Source organism: Rissa tridactyla, chromosome 11, assembly GCF_028500815.1.
Source record: "Rissa tridactyla isolate bRisTri1 chromosome 11, bRisTri1.patW.cur.20221130, whole genome shotgun sequence".
Taxonomy (NCBI): domain Eukaryota; kingdom Metazoa; phylum Chordata; class Aves; order Charadriiformes; family Laridae; genus Rissa; species Rissa tridactyla.
Genome location: NC_071476.1, coordinates 20,950,854 through 20,974,712, shown reverse-complemented (window position 1 = coordinate 20,974,712; position 23,859 = coordinate 20,950,854). Strand labels below are relative to the sequence as shown.

The 23,859-nt window shown below is 43.5% G+C and overlaps 2 protein-coding genes across 10 annotated transcripts in view; both read left to right on the top strand.

The window, feature by feature from the left end:
- The window catches only part of LOC128915996 (protocadherin alpha-C2-like), a 174,932-nt gene that overhangs the window by 84,347 nt on the left and 66,726 nt on the right, over positions 1–23,859 (top strand). The window lies entirely within an intron of this gene.
- Positions 4,974–7,607, top strand: PCDHAC1 (protocadherin alpha subfamily C, 1). The gene has a single exon (XM_054217073.1). It carries the CDS (start codon positions 5,005–5,007, stop codon positions 7,585–7,587), a length of 2,583 nt encoding a protein of 860 aa, XP_054073048.1. The 5' UTR covers positions 4,974–5,004; the 3' UTR covers positions 7,588–7,607.

The window sequence follows — 23,859 nt, the reverse complement described above, 5'->3', positions numbered from 1 at the left end:
ACGGCTGCCGGAGGAGTTGCGAGAGACACCGGGTGCTCGACTCGGAGCTGCTCTGCCGGCACGACTGGGACTGGTCCCCCGTGCCCGCTGTCGCTCTTGTCCCTCCGGCATCTTCTTGCCAAGCCCAGCGGTCTCTGACTGGGAGTAAATAGACCAATCTCCACCCTCGCGTTCGAGAAACGACTTTTTGCGAGCGGTGTAGAGAATACCACGTTCTGAGTCTGTATTTCTGTGGCTTGCTGCGGGCAACGAGGATTTTCGTGGGATTCACTGAAATCTAGAAATCCTCTGCGTACGAGATTGTTCTCCCGCGGTCTTTATAGTCATCTCCGCTCCCGCTGTCCCCAAGTAGCAGCTGCGAGCTCACGCGGCTTGTTGAAGGATAAACCCGACATCGCTGCCCGCTCTCCCAGCAGGCAGAGCCTGCATCCGCGGAGCGGGGGAGTCGGAGCTGCGGGAACAACAGCGGATAATCCCGGCTCTGCAGCCAACAGAGCTGCTCTGCTGCCCCTTTCACCGGGGGGAGGCGCGGAGCTGAGACAGCCCATGGAGCCGGGGGGCTCCCACGGGAGACAGCGCGGGCTGCCTGCCACGCCGGGTCCCGAACGGGACCCCAGTGTTTCGGGTCGTTGGGGATCCTTGCCTTCATCCCTGCCCGGAGGAGCCCACATGCGAAAGGCGACAGGTGGGTCCCTGTACCTCAGTCGACAGCTCCGCGCTGGCGATTTGGGCTCAGTCTGAGGAAGACCGGAACCCTTCCTCAGTCCGTAGGCAGACCTTAATTACTCTTGTGCTCCTTTCCGGGTGGAGATGAGCGCTGGGGCTGCCGGTCGAGCCGGAGACAGCTGCCGGTCGAGCCGGAGACAGCTGCCGGTCGAGCCGGAGACAGCTGCCGGTCGAGCCGGAGACAGCTGCCGGTCGAGCCGGAGACAGCTGCCGGCGCGGAGAGCTCATCAGTTCCCCTCGGAGCAGAAATCGCAGGGCTGTCTCCCTCGAACAGATTCAGTCCCTTCTGCTGTCTCCTGCTGAAGCGTCGTGTCCTAATTTAGCACCACTGGGGCCCCTCGGTTCTGGTGGGCGCCCCAGGGATTTTCCCAAGCCTCAGTACAGAGCGGGAGATGTCCTGCAAACCTCCGCCGAAGGCACCGCCTTAAAATCATCGCTGACGTAGATAATGATGTTCAAACACGAGTGACATTCCGTGTGGTGCAGCCACGTGCTCCACAACCCAGAGGTAACCCAGTTTTACTATTCACCTTTCTATTTTTGTCTTTGCTCGTTTAACAATTTCCTCTTGCCGCTACCATTATTACGAGCACAACGTGCACGGCTGGACTAATGACGTCTTATTGCTGGAAAAGGGGATGATTGGCTGAAAATATAAGATGGGGCGTGAGGAGTACGTAAGGGATAGTCGGGGCTTTGGGGTGGTGTAAATGCAGCACTGCAACCACCTGTCGGGAGATGGGACGTGGAGGAAGCGCTCTGTCAGCACGACGGGGAGCAGGAGATGATGGGGGTGTTGTGTAGCAGTGGGTGAAACCGCGGAGGTCCCGGACCATGCCCTCAGGATCGCAAAAAGTTGAATTCCTCTGCGAGTCGGGTCAAATCGGCCTTAAGAATGGGTCAAGCTGGGGGAATGGAATAGAGAACGGCTCGGAAATGGGAGATTGAAGGCAAACGTGAGATCAAAGACGAGGGGTTTTAAACGGTGATTACATTCATTATCCGCTGTGATACCAAAGGAAGTGTCTTATTAAACACCATTAAATTAAATAATTAAACACCATTAAAGGTGTTTAATGTGCAAAATAACGTAATTAGGGTGAGTGATTTAAGATGGAGAAGAGACCTTTTGAGAATGGAGACTGAAAAGATGGTGTAAGGGTGGCCAAACAAGAGTGAGAGTGGAGAAACTAAGTGTAAAGGTACCCTTGAGACCGCCGGGGCAACTGGATGTTGTAGGTAGAGAACCAACAGGCATGGAGGAGCGGGCCTGGGACTCTGGTGAACAGAGCAGTGACTTCATACACAGGACAAGGCTGGATTCTGCCCCCACGGCACAACAGTGTTACTCCCTTCATGGCAGGAGTGGCTGTGGTGTAACCGGCTTTAGATATTTAATATTACTAAGCACCGGATTTTGGCTGTGACCCAGAGCTGTCTCCCTGAGTGGTGTGTGGATCAGGCCCTCATCCGGGCTGGACCAGGAAGGTGGTGTGGCAGGAGTGGGGAGTAGCTGGGTGTTGAGATGCTGCTGGCAACACGCATGTTCCAGTGAGTGAAGCTGCCTGAGTGCTGGGGACTCACTGTCCACACCAGAGAGTGGGAGACGACAGTAGGACTGAATGCCGAACTACTGAAGCAGGACTGTAAGGTTTAAGAATCTCCTTAAAAAGAGAGAATCAAAGGCAGGTTCCTTTAGAGCCCTGTAATCAAGCATTAGGCATAGTGTTGCCTAATATTCAAAATAAAAGCGATATAGCAGAAAACTGAAGAAGTTATTTCAGGTGATAAATGAGTGAGTTAAAGACAAAAATCAATGTAGGCTGGCAGATACTTCTCAAAAGGAAAGAGGCAAATGTATAATTACTTTGACTGATTTTGGCCATTGCTCATGAATCGGTTTCTTCTGGCACTGCTGGTATTTCAGGCACTGGTATGCATAACCACTACTTGTTATTCCAATATTAAGATTTAAAGAAAATCTGCCTTTGAGTGGAGATCTCTGCTCATCAAGAGGATCTTGGGCCCAAAATTCCTGGGTTTCTTTGTTGCAAACCCGGTCACAGATGGGTCAGTAGGGTCTGTGTGTTTTACCCGCATGTGCACCTGGGACACCAACACCCTTCTACCCTAGCCTTCCCAGATGAATGGGCTTATTTTTTGCGCAGGCCAATGTTAATTTATCACTCTTTCCTGTGACTTTAATAGATGTTATTGTATTGAATCAGGGTGTTTATAATGACTGTGCATCACTACAGAGCAGTAAAACCAGCAACTTTTTCGTATACTGTAGATATCTTGGCAGAAAACGAGTGTAGGGTAAAGTTAGGGTGGGGGAGTCTGGATGACAATTTTATGGTGACTAGGTGGGAATTGGGGATTTCTGCAGTTCACAATCAAGCAAAAAGAAAAAGCCAAGGTAAATAGCGTATGAAAAATATTTACATTGTATACTGTGTGCAGTTTACGTAGTGTCAGAATTAAGGTGAATGCACAGCAGCTCCTGCACTCAGCCCCCTCCCCCTGGTTCCTCCTCCCCCAGGTTCCCCCTCCCCCCTCCTCCTGCAACTCTAACGGGTGCTGTAGTGTCAACGCAGTAGAAGTGAAATGCAATATTCAGTACTGCCAGGGGCACCTGGAGTTTAAAAAAATAGAATCATAATATCCGCAGATACTTGTGCTGGGGTTGACTAAGGCTTGCCCCGGTGCGAGCAGGATAGTTTTTCACTGGGAGGTTTTGCTGAGTTTTGAGGATGCAAACAGATGTATCGATTTTTTTTTTTTTATTTTTATTTAATGTACAACTTCTGGCTGTGCTCCCAATTTTCTCCTATTTGATACTATGTATAATTGAAATGTTCTTTTTCACTTGCCCGGAAAAATCTCTGCTACATAAAGAAACACAGCAAATGCAAGAGGGTTAGGATCTGTCTTTGTCGCATATTTATAGCCTCTTGCTTTTGATCGATCAGTATCTTATGATAATAAGCTCTCAGAGAAGGCAGCTGGAAATGGAGGAGACCGTAGGGGTTGTCAGCGCTTGAGGCCCATCTGTGTAAATTGCTGCCGAAGGTCATTCCAGGAAGGTATTTTGAAATGCTTTCTGGCCTCTCCCACCTGCTTACGAGGGTAGTCGCTAGCTGTGCCCTCCGTGCAGAAAGTCGGGGAACAGAGCGCGTTGATTTTTTTCAGTCGTCTTCTGCTATCTTTATGTGATATGAGCTCGTCTCTCCGCCCGGCTCCTGGGCATGTCCTAAATGCAAGACTTCTCTGGCGCCGATATTTACTTCTCTACAACTAATTCGACTGCCGCAGCCTCCCACTTTCCCCCACCCACTCGAGCCATCCCCATCCTGCTTTGACGGGCTGGATGGGAGCTCGTCTGTGGCTGTGGGTGATCCGACTGGGGACTGTCAGAGGAGACACCCTTCTTTTCTCCGATATAATCCGTGTTAATTTACCTTGACTAGAAGACGAAGCAGGAAAGACGCTTTTTCTTTTTATTATTTTTTTCTTTTTTTTTCCCTCTAAGTTTAACAGGGGTAGAGTCGACTGCCGCCTTTAATTGTGCTCTTAAAAGCCCTCTGGGAAATGTTGTGCTCAGCCGGAGCCTGCCTGGACTGTCCTGACCCATGTTTAGCCGATGCCTGTCACTTCTCATACGCGTTTCTTCTCCACCGCGGTATTCTGACAGCGTGCGGCAGCGCATCCTCTCGCTGCCCCTCCTGCAAGGAGCGGAGGGAGGTGGGGGGGGTGTCTGCTCTGCATCTCTCCTTCACGAAAGCACATCCGTGCCGCGGGCTCGGGGGCCCGGAGCCCTCCTGGATCGTCATGGGAGCGTTTAAAAATAAGAAGAAAAAAAAAAAAAAAAAAAAAAAGAAAAAACAGAAAGGGGGGGGCAAAAGGCCGCGGGAGCCGTGGGCCGGCAGCGGCGGGGGAGCGCAGCCCCCACCCCCGGCAAGGCAGGGGTCGCCGCGGCCTCTGGGTGGCGCCACCGCCGCCGCGCTTGTAAGAGGCGCTCGGGGTACCGCGGCGCCGGTCACAGCGAGCGGCGGCGGGCGCAGCGCAGTGGAGCTGCCGCCGCTCCCCGCACGGCAGCCGGCGGGGGGGGGGGGAAGCCGCCGCGGAGCCGGGGCGCCTGCAGCGAACTTCTCACCTTGCCGCCGGTGCGCCCCGGTGTCCATTCGCATCGCGCTGGGAACTTCGGGGGGTTTGCTGAAATTCTGGATTATGTTCCTGCTGAGCCGGTCTTCGGGGAGCTGAGCCAGGGGAGGAAGAATGCGGGTCTATTTAATGGTCTTCTGCCTTATTTGCTGCACCGCGAACGGGCAAGTAGTGTATTCCATCGCCGAAGAAACAGAGAGTGGTGCGTCTGTTGGGAACATAGCGAAGGATTTAGGAATAGATGCAGCTACACTTTCAGCTCGGAAATTTCGCATGATCACCGGTTCAAGTAAGCAATATTTTAATATAAATGCCAGCACGGGGGCTTTGTCTGTTAATGAGCCCATAGACAGGGAGCAGCTTTGTGAATTAAAGTCTGCCTGTCTTCTGAATTACGAACTCGTGTTAGAAAACCCTCTAGAGCTTTATAGGATGGAATTTAAAGTCTTGGACATAAATGACAATTCCCCCAGCTTTCCTTTAAGTGAATATCATATAAACGTGCCTGAGTTCCTGTCACCTGGGGCACGGTTTACACTCCCAAATGCCCAAGATCTTGATGAAGGTACCAACAGTGTCCAGAACTATACTCTGAGCCCTGATGAACATTTCCATTTGGAAATGCAGACACGCGGGGATGGGAGTAAATATCCTGAATTGGTGCTGAAAAAAGCCTTAGACAGGGAGCAGCAAGCCACTCACAGACTTGTCCTTACAGCCAAAGATGGTGGGGATCCTCCAAAGTCCAGTGATGTCCCGGTCATTGTGACTGTGCTGGATACCAATGACAACGCACCAGAATTTGAACACTCAGTCTACAGGGCGAGTATCTTGGAAAACTCCCCCAGTGGCACTTTGGTAGTGCAAGTGCATGCTGCAGACTTGGATGAAGGTCCAAATGGAGAGGTCAGGTATTCATTTAGCAATACTACTTCTGCTGATCTACAGCGAACGTTCTCAATTCACCCGCAGACTGGGGAGGTGACAGTCAATGGCGTTTTAGCTGTTCAGAGACCTCTCCTTGAGATGCTTATTGAGGCAAGGGACAACGGGGCATTTGGCATGTCCAGCACAGCTAAGCTGCTGGTGGAAATCACTGATGTGAACAACCATGGCCCAGAGATAACGATTACATCCCTTTCCAGTCCCATTCCTGAGGATGCTGTTCCTGGCACAGTAATAGCTCTGCTGAGTATTATGGATAAAGACCCTGGGGAGAATGGAAAAGTAACCTGCCAGATTCCTGATAACCTTCCCTTCCAGTTAAAGCCTTCCCTTGAAAGCTACTACAGCCTGGTCACCAGCGGGCTTCTGGACCGAGAGTTGATCAGTGGGTACAACATCACCATTACTGCCACAGACTTAGGCTCTCCACCCATCACCACTCAGAAGTCACTTTGGGTGCAGATTTCTGATGTGAATGATAACCCTCCTGTCTTCAGTGCTGACACGTTTGATGTGTTTGTGGAGGAGAACAATCCGCTTGGTGCTTTTCTCTACCAGGTCTCAGCGTCTGACCCTGATATTGGGGAGAATGGACGGGTCTCTTACATGCTCAGGAATTCCACAGTTGCAGGCAGTGCCCTGGCCAGCCTTTTGTCTGTGAGCTTGTCCAACGGAAGCATCTATGCCAAATGTGCCTTTGACTTTGAGCAGCTTAGGAGCTTCCATTTCCAAGTGGAAGCCAAGGACAATGGGTCACCATCCTTGAGTGCTGCCATAACTGTGAATGTTTACATCTCAGACCAGAATGACAATGCCCCAGCCATCCTGTACCCCACCAGCCAGAATGGCTCAATAGCTGTGGAAGTTGTGCCCCGCCTGGCTGATGAGGACTACCTGGTGACCAAAGTAGTGGCAGATGATGAGGACAATGCAGAGAATGCCTGGCTTTCCTATCACCTTGCCCATTCCTCTGACTCCACCCTGTTCCGCTTGGCACCGCATTCTGGTGAGCTGCGTACTACACGCTCTATGCGCTCCACTGACTTCCTCAAGCACAAGGTGGTTGTGGTGGTGCGGGACCATGGGGATCCGCCGCTTTCCTCTACTGTGACAGTGGGCATCCTGCTGGCTGACACCCTGCCCCAGGCACTACCAGACTTTGATGACAGCGGGGAGCCACCACCACTGCTCAACGCTACAAACACCTACTTGATTGTTTCCCTTGCCTGTGTCTCTTGCATCTTTGCGGCATTCCTCCTCTTTCTTGCCATTGTGCGACTGTGCCGCTGCCGGGCTTGCTGCTGCAGGAGCTGCTGCTGCCCAGCTGATGAATATGAAAAGTATTGCTATAGCGTGCACATGCTTCCCAGCTCCCACCTACCACCGGACATGCTGGAAGTCACTGGTGTGGGTAAACTGACTCACACCTACTTGTACAGGGCATCTGTAGGTCTTGGGCCTGGTAACAGCAGCATCCCAAATGGTGATGCTGGGAACATTCCCAGCAGCTCAAGGTTACAAGTGCCAGGACCCTGCATCCAAGTGCAGCAGGTCCAAAGTGATCGGTTGAGTGCTGTCCTTGTGGTAAGTACTACTTCCTTTCACTTTTTTTCTCCCAGGCACATGGCCTTGAATCTACACTGGGTTGTTGTCAGTGCAGAAGAAGGTACTGAGAGTATTTGCAGGAGAACAGGTGTCATTTCATGGCACCTGGAGGAAACTTTAGTTCCTTTTATTTTATACCTTTCCTAAAGTAAAGGGTGAAACATGGTCGTGGGATGACAAGAGATTTTTTTTACCGAAAACATTTAGGAGCTTCAGAAATAACCAAAGGTAAAGAAGATGTAAGTGAAAACTAACTATCTTGCAAGTCAAGCCATTGTCTTCAGATAGCTAAATAGGGGCATGATAAGAGTCCATGCAAGTTTCTAATCCACAGGTGGTTCACTGTAATGATATCCGCTCCCACTTCCCTCCCCCCAGTCCTGAGACTTTTTCGTTGAGCTGAGCCAAGATGCTGGTTTACAATGCTCAAGGTAAGCCTGTGGTGGAATAGCAGGAATTCAATGTGCAGCAACTCTAGGAAATGCAATTTGTAGTGCTCATCTCTCTTTCCAAGCAATCCATAGGTTTTGTGAATCTAAAATTATTATCTTCTGAGCCTCTGACCAAGCTGGTTTCTGCTCAGTAGTGTGATGGGTGACTTTGCAGGAGAAAATATGTTGATCACAGTGTAGGGCTACAAGGTGGGATATGTCTGCAGGTCTGATCTGTTGGACATGACTTGTCCAAGATTCAGTTTTCTTATATGCAAAATAACACTTGTTGTATTTTTAAAAGGTGCTGTGAGTTGTCTTCATATTTTTGTGAAGTTTTGACATGCTTTGCCTGCAGACTGTCAAATTTCCTTAGTGTCCATAACAGTAACTAACACTCTGTGTTCTGTCCAGGCCAGTACTCTGTGGTAAAATCTATTCCAGATGTTTCTGAGGCAAATGTAAGAATCAATGTCAGACAGACATGGTATAATCTGCCTCCTGCAGTTGTTTTCATCCTAATTTACAATTACTAGAGGTTGTCCTAAGTCTGTAACCATTATGTTTATTTTCAATTTTGAAATCATTATTATACCTTTAAATGCATGTAAATGGTCAGCCCCTCTTTGAACCTGGATGTAAGGGTAGCTTCAGCAACTTCTTTGGATAATCAAATACATATTCAGCTATATATAATTTCCTTTTATGACGCTTGACTTTCTAAGTAGTGATTTTTAGTAAATTTTTCCTTGTTCTAGAAAAGATTCCCGATTTGCTCTTAACTATGCAATTAGTTTATCATGCTTTTTATCTGTTGGCAAAGTGAAATTGATCTGTGGATTGTGAGTTTTTCTTCCCCTCTCGCTCCTTTGTGAACATCTTTTCCACATAAGTCTTACTGACAAAGAAAGGTCTTTTCTCAAATATTTGTTATTTGATTTTATTTATGATGGTTTACCTGGTATTTAATCAAAGTCACAATCAGTTTTAAGTTCTGTTCTCTGTAGTGGCAGAGGGTTGCACGTGTCATGGGACTCTCACTATGCAAAGAGGGGATTGGAATAAATCTTGCAAAAGCAGAAGTGTCAGTGTCTTTCAGTACAAAATTGTAGAGTCCAGAAAAGTAGCAGTGGCAGTATGTAAAGAATTTGTACCTGATGCATTGGTGTACTTTGGGAATATCATTGATTATCTTGAGGATCTGAGAAAAAAGGCTGAGTTAGAACCTTTTTAATAAGGAATTAAAAACCTTTTTGTCAGTCTCTTAACTGAGAAGATGTCTGCAAGAACCCTGATAGTGTTCGTAATTGCAAAACTTCTGTATAACAAAAGTGACATAAAAAAAACCCTGGCACAACTAATTTCCATATTCATGTTGATCAATATATTGAAACTCAGCTTTTCAACACGTTATTGGACTGAATAATAGTAAAAATGCAAAATTATCCCTGATCTCTGTAATGAGAACAACCAAAACGTGTCTTATTACATCTTGCTGTATTTCAGTCATTCAAACGAATTTTTAAACTTGAAATAGGAGACACCTATTTAGGAGCTTTTGATAGTGGGTAAAATAAATCCCAGATGTCATCTTTGGCAGTTGTATTTCCTTAGTTCCTAACATGCAGAGAGTGGTAACCATAGATGTGACCTACGTGGAAAGTCCAAAGGCTGTGCATTAGTTGAGTTGAGTAGGGGAGCAGAGGTAGAGACTGTGAAAACTCATCTACCCTTAGAAACAAAAAGACGTCAAAAGACAAAAACAAAAATTACTGATTTTGTGCTGATGATTACAGTGGCTAGTATACTGAAGAATCAACCACATATGTATACATATATATGTGTATGTATAAAATTTACATATTTGTTGCAAAATTTGCAAGTTATTAAGATGGCATTCGTATTCACATAATCAGGGTGGGCAGAAGATGCAGTTTCTGTACTTTAATTTCTGTACATGCTTTAGATTCACCAAGATTTAAAAGAAAGTATAATTATGTTAGAGTTGCTTGGAAAATAGTTTCCAGTCATCTGAGGCAGGAAAGAGAACTGTCACTCATTCTTGAAAACGTTCCTTAGTCTAAATCCCTGTGGGCTTATGATGATTTCTGTGCAGAAAGATCCCAGTCACTTTACTAATGAGGAATATTTTTACTCATTTTATATTAAAATGGGAGGATTATAATTTTCCAGTGTTTACCAATGGAAATTTTAGTGAAAAATAAAATTTAAGTTTGGGTGTTGACTCAATTCTGTCTTTAAGTGCTTTCAGATTGACTCATTTGGAGTTAAAATATAAACATAAGTGACCCTTTGAACTTCTGAGGAGGGATCATTGTATCGCTCCCTAAGAATATAAATTTAACAGAAAGAAAGCATCAAATATTTAGAAGGCACTAGGAGCAACTCCATACTTATAATCTAAGGCACTGGAAACAACTCCAAAATTGCAATTTTAGCAGAACTTCAATATCCCTGATTATTCTATTTTTTTAATTGAAGGGGAGATTACAGTATTTTGTATGTGGAAGATAGAAAAAAATGTCTACATATACCAAAAGTTAATTGAAATTCTAGAACATAAATGTGTTTTCAAAATTTAGATTAACTTTATTCTTGGTCATCTTTTGCTTCTGAATTAAACGATAGGCTGGGATGATTTTTACATATGTGGATGCATGAGACCCTTTTGTGTTTTTACATCTTCTATTTAGGTTAGAGCTAAAAATAGAACTATGTATGGCCATAATAGCAGTATAGTAAACTGTATCTCTTAGTATTTTGCTGTGTCTTTTTGCAATGTAGCGTAAGTGACAGCTAAATGAAAAGCATGTTACACTGCTATGCCACTGTGCTGTGTTAGAGACACAGGCACTAGTGGGATTGCTAAAGTAAGCAGTAGTTCACCGGGTATTTCTGGGATTGTGATGTGATCATGGATTGTTACAGTTCTTTTGTTTGCTGGTGTTGTTCATTGTGCTAGGCAAAAGCGCTGTAAGATATTTCTACATTTAGAGTGTAGTGACCTCTCTGTGATCTGACATTCAATATTTAGGTTACATCCAAAAATAGACACAAACCTAGCAACGGAGACTCTTTCTTGCTAAACTGTAATAGGAGTGGAATCATTTTGCGCAATGTGGCATGCACTTTCAGGGACAAAAAATGGATGCACTTACAGTGAAACGGTGGCATGCAATCTAGGCTGAACTGCTGCAGGCTAAGCATCAGTGGCTTATTCGCACAAGTAAAGACCAGCCATGTGAGCAAGCCCTCCTTGCATCTCATTCTGATGGGAGCATCCCCCATAACATAGCCCAATGTAAGTGTGAAGCACCTTCCCATTTCTTTCTGTCTGTGCGGATAACAACCTGCCTAGAACCAACAGTCTTATGCCGAAATTGTTAGAATTCAGTTATGTAGGTAGATTTCTTGGCTATAGAAGTCATTCTTGGGGTCAGGCCAAGAAAATCCTAGAAAGAGTGATGATCAAAGAAAATTCAGCAAAGGAAACCGCTGTAGATTTCTGTCTTTCTGACCATTCCAGTTACCTTTTGCAAAGAAGGATGCAGCTCCAATGTTCAACAAAATTACACTGTGTCCAGGAAAGGCTACAAATGCCTGGGCTGAAACTGCTTGTCTGATGTCGGCCTTGGAGTATTATTTTTAGAGGTAGCGGAACGGAGGGTGACAGAAGACAAAGGGCTTGAGGGGATGTGGACAGTAACGTGAGTGTATTTGGAAATACATAAGGCAAAGACAATGATGGGCAGGGAAGGATGAGATTGGATGGTGACCTGGGCTGAGGGAGGGTAGCTGTGAGTAGTTATTCTTGTACGAAAGCATATAACAAGAAAAGACAACTTGGATCAAGCCCGATCCTTTCCTATATCAGCCACCATTTAATCGTAAATCTTCAAATTCAAAGATTTAGACTTTAATTGTAAAAAGACTAACTTTAATTGCAAAATTCACTATGTTGTGCCCATTATTCCTATTGGAAAGTTATTCCGCTGAGGCTTTGAAGACGTCTTTTGACATCTTGTCCAGAGTTATTTGCTGTGAATTTGTAGACATTTGTTCTTGCGCCAGCAATGCCCTTTTAGTATAAGTAGTTCTTTACCCTCTTAGGGGCTTGCTTTCTTCATAGCTTAGAGAGCAACCATTTCTTAGGCTTTGTTTGCCTAAGTTAAACAAGTCAACCTCTTTCAGCCTTTCTTCTAAGGTCACCTCTGCACTTGTCTGATCATGCTAATATCCATTCTCAGGATCTATTCTTCCTTTGTGGATATATATTTATTGCAGATATGTGACCAGAATTATGTACAATATTTCTGACAAAGGGCCTCCTACATAGTGATAGGAATACTCCCCTGTCCAGGGGGTAGAGGATACATCACCTGATACATCTTGGGATGGCAGTTACCTTCTCCATAGTTGTAATATGTTGATTGATCAGTCATGTAAGTATTATTAAGAACTTCTTTGGGCTAGAGGTGGATGGGGAATGGTTGATTCACAACACGGTTGTTCTTCTGCCTAAGTTCATCCATCTAAATGCCTGATGTTTGAACTTTAGACGTTAAAAAGTCATAGCCACCTGCTGAGAACAACTCATCCTGTTAATCTTAGACAGAAGAGTTTAAACATAATCTAGACATAGCACTGAGACTAGATGCACAACTTTTAAATGACTGAAACTAGTTGATATAAGTAGCACCTTACGGAAGTCTGCACTTCGAGTTATTAGATGTCATCCTTTTCTGTGACTGGTGTCAAGTTCCTGCAGTGAATGATGCCATATCGTTGTCGTCTTCAATTATTATTGGAACAGCCAAACTTGTGCCATTAAACTTTTCAGTGTATTGCTGTATTGAATGTTTTACTGAAATCAGAATAGATGAGATGAATTTCAGTTTGTGTTTTCATTCAAGAGCACTGAAAACCACTCTAGCAAATAGTTGTGTTTGATATATCTATAAGAGTTTTCCTTCCTTTTCAGTGTACCTTCATTTGCCATTGATTCCTTCCTCCATATTTTTATCTAAACAGGCAGGCTAGTGGGCTTGTGGTCACATAGGCTGGATTTTATCACCCTAAATTACTGGCACTGCGGTTGCTTTTCTCCAATCTGGTCATTCTACTCCACACTTAATAGGTTTATCTTAAAACAAACAAACAAACATACCATCCCAAAACACCACCAAAAAACCCCAAATCAAAACAAACCCTCTTCAATTCTACACTTTTATTTGTCAGTTCTTTTAGAAATCTGTGATGGAAATCAAGTAGTGGCATTTGAGGATGCTGAAGGATGCTGCATTTTACTTCTGCCTTGGTGATAGCAATTTCCGTTCCCTCAGAGTAATTTGTCACATAGTCAACATCACACTGAAGATATTGAAAATAGAGGAAAATATAGAGGGGGATGATTGGTCCATGTATGCCGTGGTTTTGTACTATTGGCCTGTGCATCCTCTGTATCCTGTTGGAGAGGGGCTGCTGGGCTTCCTGCGTGGTCGAATATAACAGTACCCATGCTGTGTCATTTTGGGATTACTGTTAGCTTGTTTCAGTGTAGCAAAAGGAATTCTGCTAAGAGCGTGACTTGCTGAGGAATATTTGAAGTCATAATTAATCAAAAGAACAGCAACAAAATCCAACACCAGAATTGAAAAGGGAGGTAAGCAGCCACATGGGAATTAGGATATTCAGTTGAGATTTGTTTGGCAAACAAAAGGGACAACTCCTCAAAGATTTGATGCTATCAGAGGCATTTGTAAAATAAAAGCAAATTTGACAAATGGGGAAAGTGGAAAATAAATATCAGAGAAAGAAGGTAGGTTAAGAAATAAAGAAAAGGTTTGTACTCTCTAGTCTTTGAGCAGTCTCTCCAAGGAAAATGAACACATTTTGTTCTTTGGTTTCTTTCTTCTGCAAAGGAATGATTTTTATATTTTGATCTGTTATTTCTTCCATCTTCTCCTGGGCTTGTTCCAGCCTGATGGGTCTTGACACCTTATTTAATGGCATTTAATTTCTTTCTTATTCTGCAAAAGCTGCCATCTCAAAGTGAAACAACTTTGCATGATCAGTCTGCAAAATCAAAACTTACGATGTTCATTCACAAAGCCTGAGGCTGTTGGTTCCAAAAAATTTTGTTCTATTCCTCATCCTTTTCCAGTTCCTCTGTAGGGGGCAGAAGCCAAGCAAGGAAGTTTTACAGCTGAATGGGCTCTTCATCTTTTGAACTACATAGCTCTTTCCTATCTGTCTTGGGGATGTATTTTAGATAGCTATTAAGCTCTACTTTCTGGTCAATAGTTATTTTGGAGATTGGCGCCGTGTCCTTATGGTTAAAGCAGTTTTCGTTGCACGGTATTAAATTCACAAGGTTGTGATAAGACATTAAGACATGAAGACATTTCAATATAAGCCTTATTTCAGTCTTCTAACTTTGTGAGACTCCATGAATCTCAGTACAGGAGAGATACGGAGCTACTGGAGAGAGTCCAGCGAAGAGCCTCTAAGATAATGAAGAGCACCTCTCATATGAGGAAAGGCTGAGAGAGCTGGGACTGTTTGGCCCAGAGAAGAAAAGGCTCAGGGGTAAACGGATTAATGTATGTAAATATCTGAAGGGAGAGTGTAAAGAAGACTGAGGCAGGCTCTTTTCAGTGGTGCCCAGTGAGAGGAAAAGAGGAGGTTCTGTCTAAGTATAAGGATTTGATTTTTATTTATTTATATATATTTTTTTTCTGTGAGTATGCTGAGCACTGGCACAGATTTCCTGGTGAGGCTGTGGAGTCTCCATCCTTGAAAATATTCAAAAGCCATCTGGATATGGTCCCAGACAGCGTGCTTTACTTGGTCCTGCTTGAGCAGTGGGGTTCACCTCCAGAGGTCCCTTCCAACTTCAACCAGCCTGTGATTCTCTGTTCTTCTTAATGAAGGAGTATGCTGGGTGTGCCTTACCTTACAGAGCTGTGTGATGATGATAGAGAAAAGGCACAACTTCTGGAACGTGGATTATACCCTCTAGTAGGTTTCCTGGTGGACGAAATATTCTTGGGAGGTTCCTGGTGGTGAGGGCAGTGCTAGGCTGCAAGCATGAGATAGATGTTGCTAAAGGGTGGGTAAATATTTGAGAAGTGCAGAGAGAAATTACAGAGTGTTTTTTGTTTGGTTGGGTTTTTTTTTTTTTAGACTTATCAAGTTTAAGCCTTTGGTTTATCATAATTAAGATAACAATAACTAAATTAGACAGGTCATTTCAAAGTTACAGGATTTAGCAAAACTCTTGGGTTTCATGTTTGTGCCTACAACACCAACCAGTTGTGCTGGCCTATAAAAAGCAATGTTCCTAGCCATTTATTGCTCAGTCAAAATTAGCACAGTGGAGACTGGGGGGAATGGGTTAATGTAACAAATTTTTTTTAGCAACTTGGTACTCTGTGAGAGGATGATCTATCTGTAGGATTATGGTGGAAGGGTTTTTCTATCTGAAACTTCATACTCCACAGACTTTGAGAGTCAATTTTTGTTTGTATGTACTTTGGGGGATCTTTTTTGGACAGAACATATTTCCTTCTGTTGACTCAGTTTTCTTCTTTGTAGAATCCTAGTCTCATGGAGCATGGCCTATATCAATTCTACAGTTTATATAGATTTCTTCAAGTGAATACTTCACTTGTTTGTCTTTTGTTGTTGGTTTTATTTTTGTTTTGTTTTTTTTTTTTGTTTGGGCAGTCATGCATACACTAGAGATAGTTGAATTCTAAAGCTATTTGTTTTCAGTATAATATTGGTAGGAAGGAAATCTGGTGGAAAAAGAAAGCGATTTCTTCTTTCCAGTGAGAGGAAATACAGCTGCTACCTTGTCTCACCATTTTTGGGCCAGTGAAGTAAAATCACCCTAGTAAATGACTTGTCTAATCTCAGTTGCCAGCTGGAATACCTTCAAAGGAGTTTGAGTTGTTGGTTTAGGACTGCTATTTGCACTTTCATCTTCGTTTTAATTTTATTATATATTTGCCTAGGGATTAGAATTAGTGAGTTCCTGTCTTCTCTTTTACAACATCACGCTTCTCTACAAGGCATTCAATCTCTTTAATGCATCTCACCTTATTTGAAAAACTACAAGAAAAATTAACCTGAGCTAATGGAGAACATGGAAAGATGCCAGTTTGATCATGGTCAGAACACATCTGTAGAATACAAATCCACACTGAAAAATATTATCATTTTGGAGCTCTTCATCTGGTGAGGTTCTTTACTACTGCTTATAGAATTATTTACTACTGCTTATAGAATTAGTTATAGAATCATAGAATTGCCTAGGTTGGAAGGGACCTTTCAGATCATCTAGTCCAACCATCAACCTAACTATGACAAAAACTATCACTAAACCATATCTCTAAGCACTATGTTTACCTGTCTTTTAAATACCTCCAGGGATGGTGCCTCAACGACTTCCCTGGGCAGCTTGTTCTAATGCTTAATAACCCTTTCAGTGTAAAAAATTTTTCCTAATATCCAGTCTAAACCTCCCCTGGTGCAACTTGAGGCTATTTCCTCTTGTCCTATCACCTGTTCCTTGGGAGAAGAGACTGACCCCCACCTCTCTACAGCCTCCTTTCAGGTAGTTGTAGATAAGGTCTCCCCCCAACCTCCTTTTCTCCAGGCTAAACGACCTCAGCTCCCTCAGCCACACCTCATAAGACTTGTTCTCCAGACCCCTCACAACCTTCATTGCCCTTCTCTGGACACAATCTAGCACCTCAATGTCTTTCTTGTTGTGAGGGGCCCAAAATTGGACACAGTACTTAAGGTGGGGACTCACCACTGCCGAGTACAGAGGGATGATCACTTCCACAGTCCTACTCACCACACTGTTCCCAATACAGGCCAGGATGCTCTTGGCCTTCTTGGCCACCCAGGCACACTGCTGGCTCACATTCAGCTGGCAGTCGACCAACACCCCCAGGTCCTTTTCTGCCAGGCAGCTCTCCAGCCACTCTGCCCCAAGCCTGTAGTGCTGCATGGGGTTGTTGTGACCCAAATGTAGGACCCTGCACTTGGCCTTGTTCAACCTCATGCCATGGGCCTCAGCCCATCAATCCAGCCTGTCCACATCCCTCTGCAGAGCCTTTCTACCCTTAAGCAGGACGACATTCTCACCCAATTTGGTGTTGTCTGCAAACTTACTGAGGGTGCACTCAATACCCTCATCCAGATCATTGATAAAGATATTAAACAGAACTGGGCCCAGTACTGAGCCCTGGGGAGCATGACTTGTGACCCGCTGACAGCTGGATTTAACTCCATTCACCACCACTCTCTGGGCCTGGCCCTCCAGCCAGTTTTTTACCCAGTGGAGAGTACTCCTGTCCAAGGCACGGGCAGACAGTTTCTCCAGCAGAATGCTGTGGGAAACCATATCAAAGGCTTTACTGAAGTCCAGGTAAAGAGCACCCACAGCCTTTCCCTCATCCACCAAGCACGTCAGTTTGTCATAGAAGAAGATCGGGTTTGTCAAACAGGACCTGCCCTTCATGAACCCATGCTGACTGGGCCTGATCACGTGGTTGTCCTTGACGTGCTGCATGATGGCACTCAGGATGATCTCTTCCATGACCTCTCCAGGCACTGAGGTCAGACTGACAGGCCTGTAGTTCCTCAGACCATCCTTCCAGCCCTTCTTGTGTATGGGCATCACATTTGCTAGACGCCAGTCAACTGGGACCTCCCCAGTTTGCCAGGATTGTTGGTAAATGATTATGTCTCGTGGAAAAATATTTTCTTTATTCAAGCTGCTCAAAGAGGAGCCAGATATTTTTGGATAAATCTGAATTGTACCACCGAGCCCTGGAGATGTAAGTCCCTGTTGTATGAATTAGTAGTTCATCACCAAATAGTTTTCTTTGTATAGTTTGTATTATTGTCTAGAATATGGGGCCAATGTTCTTTAATGTAGGTAATTTAAGTTCTTCGAAACAACCAAACAGCCAAAAACCACACACACACCAAAAAAAAAACCAACAAAAAACCCCAACCAAAAACATGAGGGTGGGAATTGACAGTGATTTTCTGCTACCTAATGGTCATTGCAGTGATGGAAAGAGACAAAATGGTTCCAGATTGCAGCAAGGGAAATTCTTGCTGGACATGAGGAAGAAATTCTTCCTTATGAATGTGTTGTAACCCAGGGAGGTGTGACCCAGAGAGGCGTTGGAATCTCCATCCTTGGAAATACTCAAAGCTTGACTGGACACAGGTCCTGAGCAAACTAATCTACCTGTCAGGTTAGCCCTCCTTTTGAGTAGGAGGTTGAAGTAGAGACCTCCTGAGGTCCTTTCCACCCTAAATATTTTCTGTGATTCTTTGAAATGTGGCAAAATGTAAATGTTTAAAAGTTGTTATACCCTTTTCAAAAATGATGCTTTATTTCATTTTCAAAACCTGTGCTGAGGTGTTTACAGGGGTTCTGAACCTACTGTATATTTCCCAATAGATGCCCAAGTCCCTCTGCGAAATATGTGAAAATCATGCCAAAGCATCTGAATTCCTTCCTTGGACAGCTGGTGGTATCCCCTGTTGTGGATCCTAATGCTGGGTTGTACCCAGCTGTCTCCTCCTGCAACTGCAGTGATAATCATACTCAAGTAACCCAAGTTTAGGAAGCTCTGCTTTGACACACAAGCATGGCATCAAAATCACACATACCAAACTTTTGGGAAAGTTTTGGTATCTAAGCCAATCAAACTTACTTTTGACTGCAATCTTGAGTTCTCTTCTGAAATAACATATTTTTTTTTTATTTTTGCAATAGAATAGCTGTTTTCTAGAAAGCATTTATGCTAATAATTCAGCTCCCACAGGAAGCCTAGATCTTACCTTTATCCTCAACTACATATAACTGAGATATAATTGAGAATATGTTAATTTTCTTCTCTATCTTTCCCCTTATAAAATAAAAATTCCTTAGATAAAACAGCACTAAAGAAATGATGAGCTTGGTGACAGAGTCAAAATAGCTCTTGGTCGTGTGTGCACATGGTTCTAGGATAACTATAAACACGGAAGAGGAGATATGCTCCATGGTGTAGTATCCTGATTCACTGTGAAGCTGTGGAAATGGTTTTACTACAGCTATTAGTTTGTGGTGTACTGTGTAAGAATCTGTAGCTCAAATCCTACTCTACCTTTCAAATGTCTGCTTTTTCTGTTGTGAAATTCACAGGTTCTGTTAGTCTGTCTTGAACATATTGGTAATTCTAGCACCCAAGTAAAGTTGATGGAAAGGGATTATACACCGTTATAGTCTGGTTCACTGTCTGATAAAAGCAGTGATGAATGTCATCAGGAAGTTGATTAAAGGATATGTCAGTTTTCATACATGATACATACTGAATAACTTAATCTTCCACATATGGCCTGATTTGAAATATACATTACGTTTACGTTTTTTGCTTCTTTTTGATGACATTTTGTAAACTGTTGAAAGTAGTATGAAAAAGACAGACAAATTAAAGGGGTAGAGATACCTGCCAGACTAGAAATACCAGTAAGATGAAAGAACAAAAGAGAAGTGTTTAGGGTTTTTTTCTAGTGCACTTAGATTAAGTATCATGCTGATTTAATGTAAAATTTGAGTTACTGGAAATAATTGTTAGTACTTCAGAATGAAACTGTACCTACCTAGACCTATGTCTGCCCTGTATCGTTGATACTAGCTGAGAGCTAACTCTCTGTGGTGGTGGCAACTGCACCAATACTTCCAAACTGAATTCCAGTAAGGAATTTTAAATTCCTTTTTCCATTTGCCAGATGGCAAGGAATAATTAATAAATCTCTTTTTTAAAATATGATATTATAATGCCATTCATAAATTTTGTTTGTAATGCCCTCTGGAACACTTACTTATCTATTTGCAATCATGATTCTAATTAATTTTCTCAGAGTTTATTCATTCATTGTACTACTGACCGCAAGATCGTTAAAAGCACAAAGTATATGTTGGAGAAAGAAACAAACACTTGACTACAGCAAGCATATTTCACCTCATTTCACAACCTTATTGTCTGTCCCCTCACAGGGGATTCTTATCTAAGATTACACTATTGCAAGACTTACGGAGAAGTTTGATTTTTACACTGGATCTAGTATTCAAGATTAGACAGTTTGCAGATTTTCAGGACTACCATTGGTGCTATTCTCCCATTAGAGAAGGGAGATGATAATTTATTTAACGAGACAGCACTTGCTTCTGGTCTTGGAGGACTTTGGGGAGTCTTGGATTCCATCTCATGGCAGTCCAAAACACTGAAAAAGCGAAAGATACCTTTAAATGTCCCTGTTCCCTCCTAGCTGATTCTGTAGAACAGAAGTTATGTTTGAGCAGAAGCAGCAGAAGAGAGTTACAATAGCTATGATTTGTTGTAGTGGGTTTTTTTTGTTTTGTTTTTCTCAAAGCATCACCATATTTTTTCTCATTTGTGATTAAAAAAAAATACACTGTCTCTAAATAAATCATAGTCTTGGCATAAGCATTTTTCATGTGCCCTCTGAAAAATCTCCATAACTTGTAGCCATTTAAAATGCATCAAAAATACCAAACAATATATATTACATTATCTTATATTTCATCTCTCTATACTGAGGGCTTCCAGCCACCTCCACAGAAGTAGCAGAATTATCCTTTTTATCAGCCACGATGCTGTACAATTAGACTGTTCCAAGTATATGTTTGGCTGCTACTAATGCTTAAGCCTGGTTTGCTTCCAATAAAGCTGGGAGAATTTTATATATAGAAGTGTTTTGCCTGAAAGACACCTTTTAGTTACTATTGTAAGCAGTGTTGAGTCACTTCATATCATGCATTTTTAATGTGATATTAATTCTTCCAAAAGGATTGTTTTTCAAAATAGGAAAAAAAATGGACAGTAGTAATTACTGTGTATAGTAGCATGTTCTGTTCAAAATGAATTTTCTTCTAGTAGCAAACCTACATTGGTTATATTGGGGATATTTTGCTTAAACTAAAGGGTAGGTTCGTGTGCCATCTAAAGAGAACTCTGTCACCTCAGTAACAGATGGAAGGAAATTCAACAGTGTTAGCAACTTTCAAATTACTCTTTTTTTGTTTAATAAAAGCAATTGTAATTGGTTGTCTTGGAGCTATGGACTTCTATATTTCCAGCCCTGTCCATTACTGAATGAATGAAAACCTTTCAGTGTTTCAGGCTGTGTTCACACTACTGTTTACTATAAAACTGGTCTGTTTAGTTTTACTATAGTTTTACTATAAATAGTTTTACTATAAAACTATTCATTATAAACCCCTCTAGTCTCTCAGGTTGATAATATGTATGAACTGGGGATTGCCTGTTAGACAAGTTCGACTGAATAGTTTGGTCATTCCTTAGACCGAGGATAGTGAAAAATATTCTTTTTTGCCTATGATAAAAGTGTGTCTGATGTTTCCTTTAAAAGTCTTGCTGAAGTATATTTTGGGAAAAGGACTTGATATTTGTTATGAAGTGGTCTTTGTGTTATGTTCGATAGCCATTGAGATCTACTAAGGTTGGCTGAGTTACAAGCTTTTGAGAAATTCTTGTTCACTATACTTGGGAGACACTTGCAAGAGCTGGAAAGCTCATTTCCCTCTGAGTCCTGCCAAGACAGAGCCCTTCTTCAGCCAAGAGCTGGCAGGACCCTCCTATAATTGCAGTTCTATGATTGTGGCCCAGACCAAAGTTGGGGCCAGGGCTGGAGATGAGAACAGGAAGACGGGAGCAAAAAAACCCACCGCCTGCCTAGTCCAGCACCAGAATGCGGGGAAGGGGAGGGTTCCTAATTTCAGTGCAGAACGTATAGAAATGCACTGCACAGGAGGACACCAAATGATCCCATGAGCAGAGCACTGTGGGAGACAGATAGGATGTCATTTTGGTTCTCCTGCATGGTCTTGACATGTCCTTCTGCCATTGTGGGTCAGTTTCCTATTGTAAATTTATGTCAGTCATGCTGACTGCTCCTTTGAGATGTTGCAAGGTGAAGTACCAAATATAAACTAAATGTGGCGAATATTATGCATTTCAGGGAAGTTGAATGAGAACTGTCAGGAGGAAGAGAGGAAGCTGGGAGGTGGCTTGGAGATGCTAACAAAGAAACTGCTGAAGGGAGGAAAGAAAGATACGGAACAAGTGCCAAAAATATAATTGACACATGAGAATCCAAATCCAATAGCAAGTTCTGTTAAGAGTTTGGTCATATCATATTATATATGCTGTCATCTTATGAAGTGGAAGGGAGAAGGCTTTATGAAAATTTCATTGTCTGACTGCAGTGGTGTGAGTGGTGTGTAGAACTTGAGAAGGGCTACTTATTTGGGCATCAGTGAAGAGCATTATAAAGTGGCACATGGCAAACTATTAGAGAAGCTAGAGAAGATGATGATGAATAGAGAAATAAAGAACAGACTTTAAATTCCAGAGATTTGTACTAGAGGGAAAACTATCCAGAGGGATTTTTCTAAAGTAGATCCTTATGAAAGTTAATAATAGAAAAAGTATGGTTTGTTCAATACAGAAATATAAAAGATGCAGTTTCTGTAGAGGAAGGCTGACAGGTCATACAGGAAGTACACAGTCTGGAGGATTCAAGTGAAATGTTGAAGGGTGTGTGGATGGAGAGTGTCTGCTCCTTTAAAAGTATCTGGTCAAAGGAACCATAAACAAGAACATACAGAGATAAACCTGATGAACAAATGATAAAGGAGGTAGTGATAAGAACAAATCTGGTCAGCCACTCTAGTTGGTAAGGATATATAAAGTGTAAGAATATTGGATTTTCCCAGTAAGATTATGTGACTAAGGACCTTGACAGATTGGGATGATAAGGAAATGGTGGGAGGCAAACACCTGGGCACATAAAACCTGAACAATATGCATAACAAAGACAATAACAGACAAACCTAGTCAGTTCCATTAACTGGTGGGCTATCAAGAAACTGCAGGAAAACTGGGACTTTGCAGCTGATAAGGATGTAAACCTGAGGGTCCTAGCACCAGTGGTTTGAAGGGCCATAGCCCTCTGGATCTTGGTGGGTCTTACAATTTTGTACCTGGAGTATTGGCTACTGGGGGAATCGGCATGAGTGGACTGGATGCCAGTTATTACTAGAGTCAGAGCAGGGCTGTAGGTGCCCCGGCCTGCGGTGTTAGCAGCTGGAGTGAGTGGGGGTCTCAGTGCCAGCCAGTGGGGTGGGAATGGTGTGGGTCCCAGAAATCACATTACTGAGGGACTGGTGTGAGTAAGGCAAGTGAGGGGTTCAGCATCAATGGCTGTAGTGGGATGGCAGGACTCATGTGCCTGGTGCTGGCTGCTTGGAGGCAAGTGTCTTGTATCTTCCCCGAATGGGTGTACGTGGGGTGTGCACATGTATTCACCAGCAACCTTCAAGCTGGACAGTACAGGGGACTTTGGATCCAGGCAGGTGGGGGCCTGTGCTTGTATCCAGGACCCATGAGTGTGGGGTACCTGTTGGATGAGCATGCGGGGAGCTGCATGTTTGCAGTGAGTATCAAGCTGGACCAGCCAGAGAGTGAGAGACCTCTGGGGTGGATCGGAGGGCTGGGAACTGGGCAGGGGTACCAGGCAACAGAGGGGCTGTGCTGGTACTTGAGGAATCCATGAATGTGCATATCCCAGAAAGCTGTGAATCCAGAGAGTGGTGTGTATGTGTGTTTTCACTAGTGACCTCCTGTCTCCGATAGCTGAAGAGGAGAAGGGAACTTGGATGTCTGCACTTGTCTTATGCAAGTCCTGTATGTGGGTGCTGTTGAGGGCAGCACCTTGGCTGTGGCAGTCTGTGTGACCAGCCGTGTCAGTGTCGTGTGTGCGTGTGTCTCTCTTTGCTACTGGTGTAGCTGAGCTGTGTGCTCAGCTTTGCTACTGGTTGAACCTGCAAATGGGAAAGCAACAG

Bases quoted from the DNA above. Each gene is read 5' to 3' on its own strand.
- PCDHAC1 (XM_054217073.1), top strand. From the start codon at position 5,005: ATGCGGGTCTATTTAATGGTCTTCTGCCTTATTTGCTGCACCGCGAAC.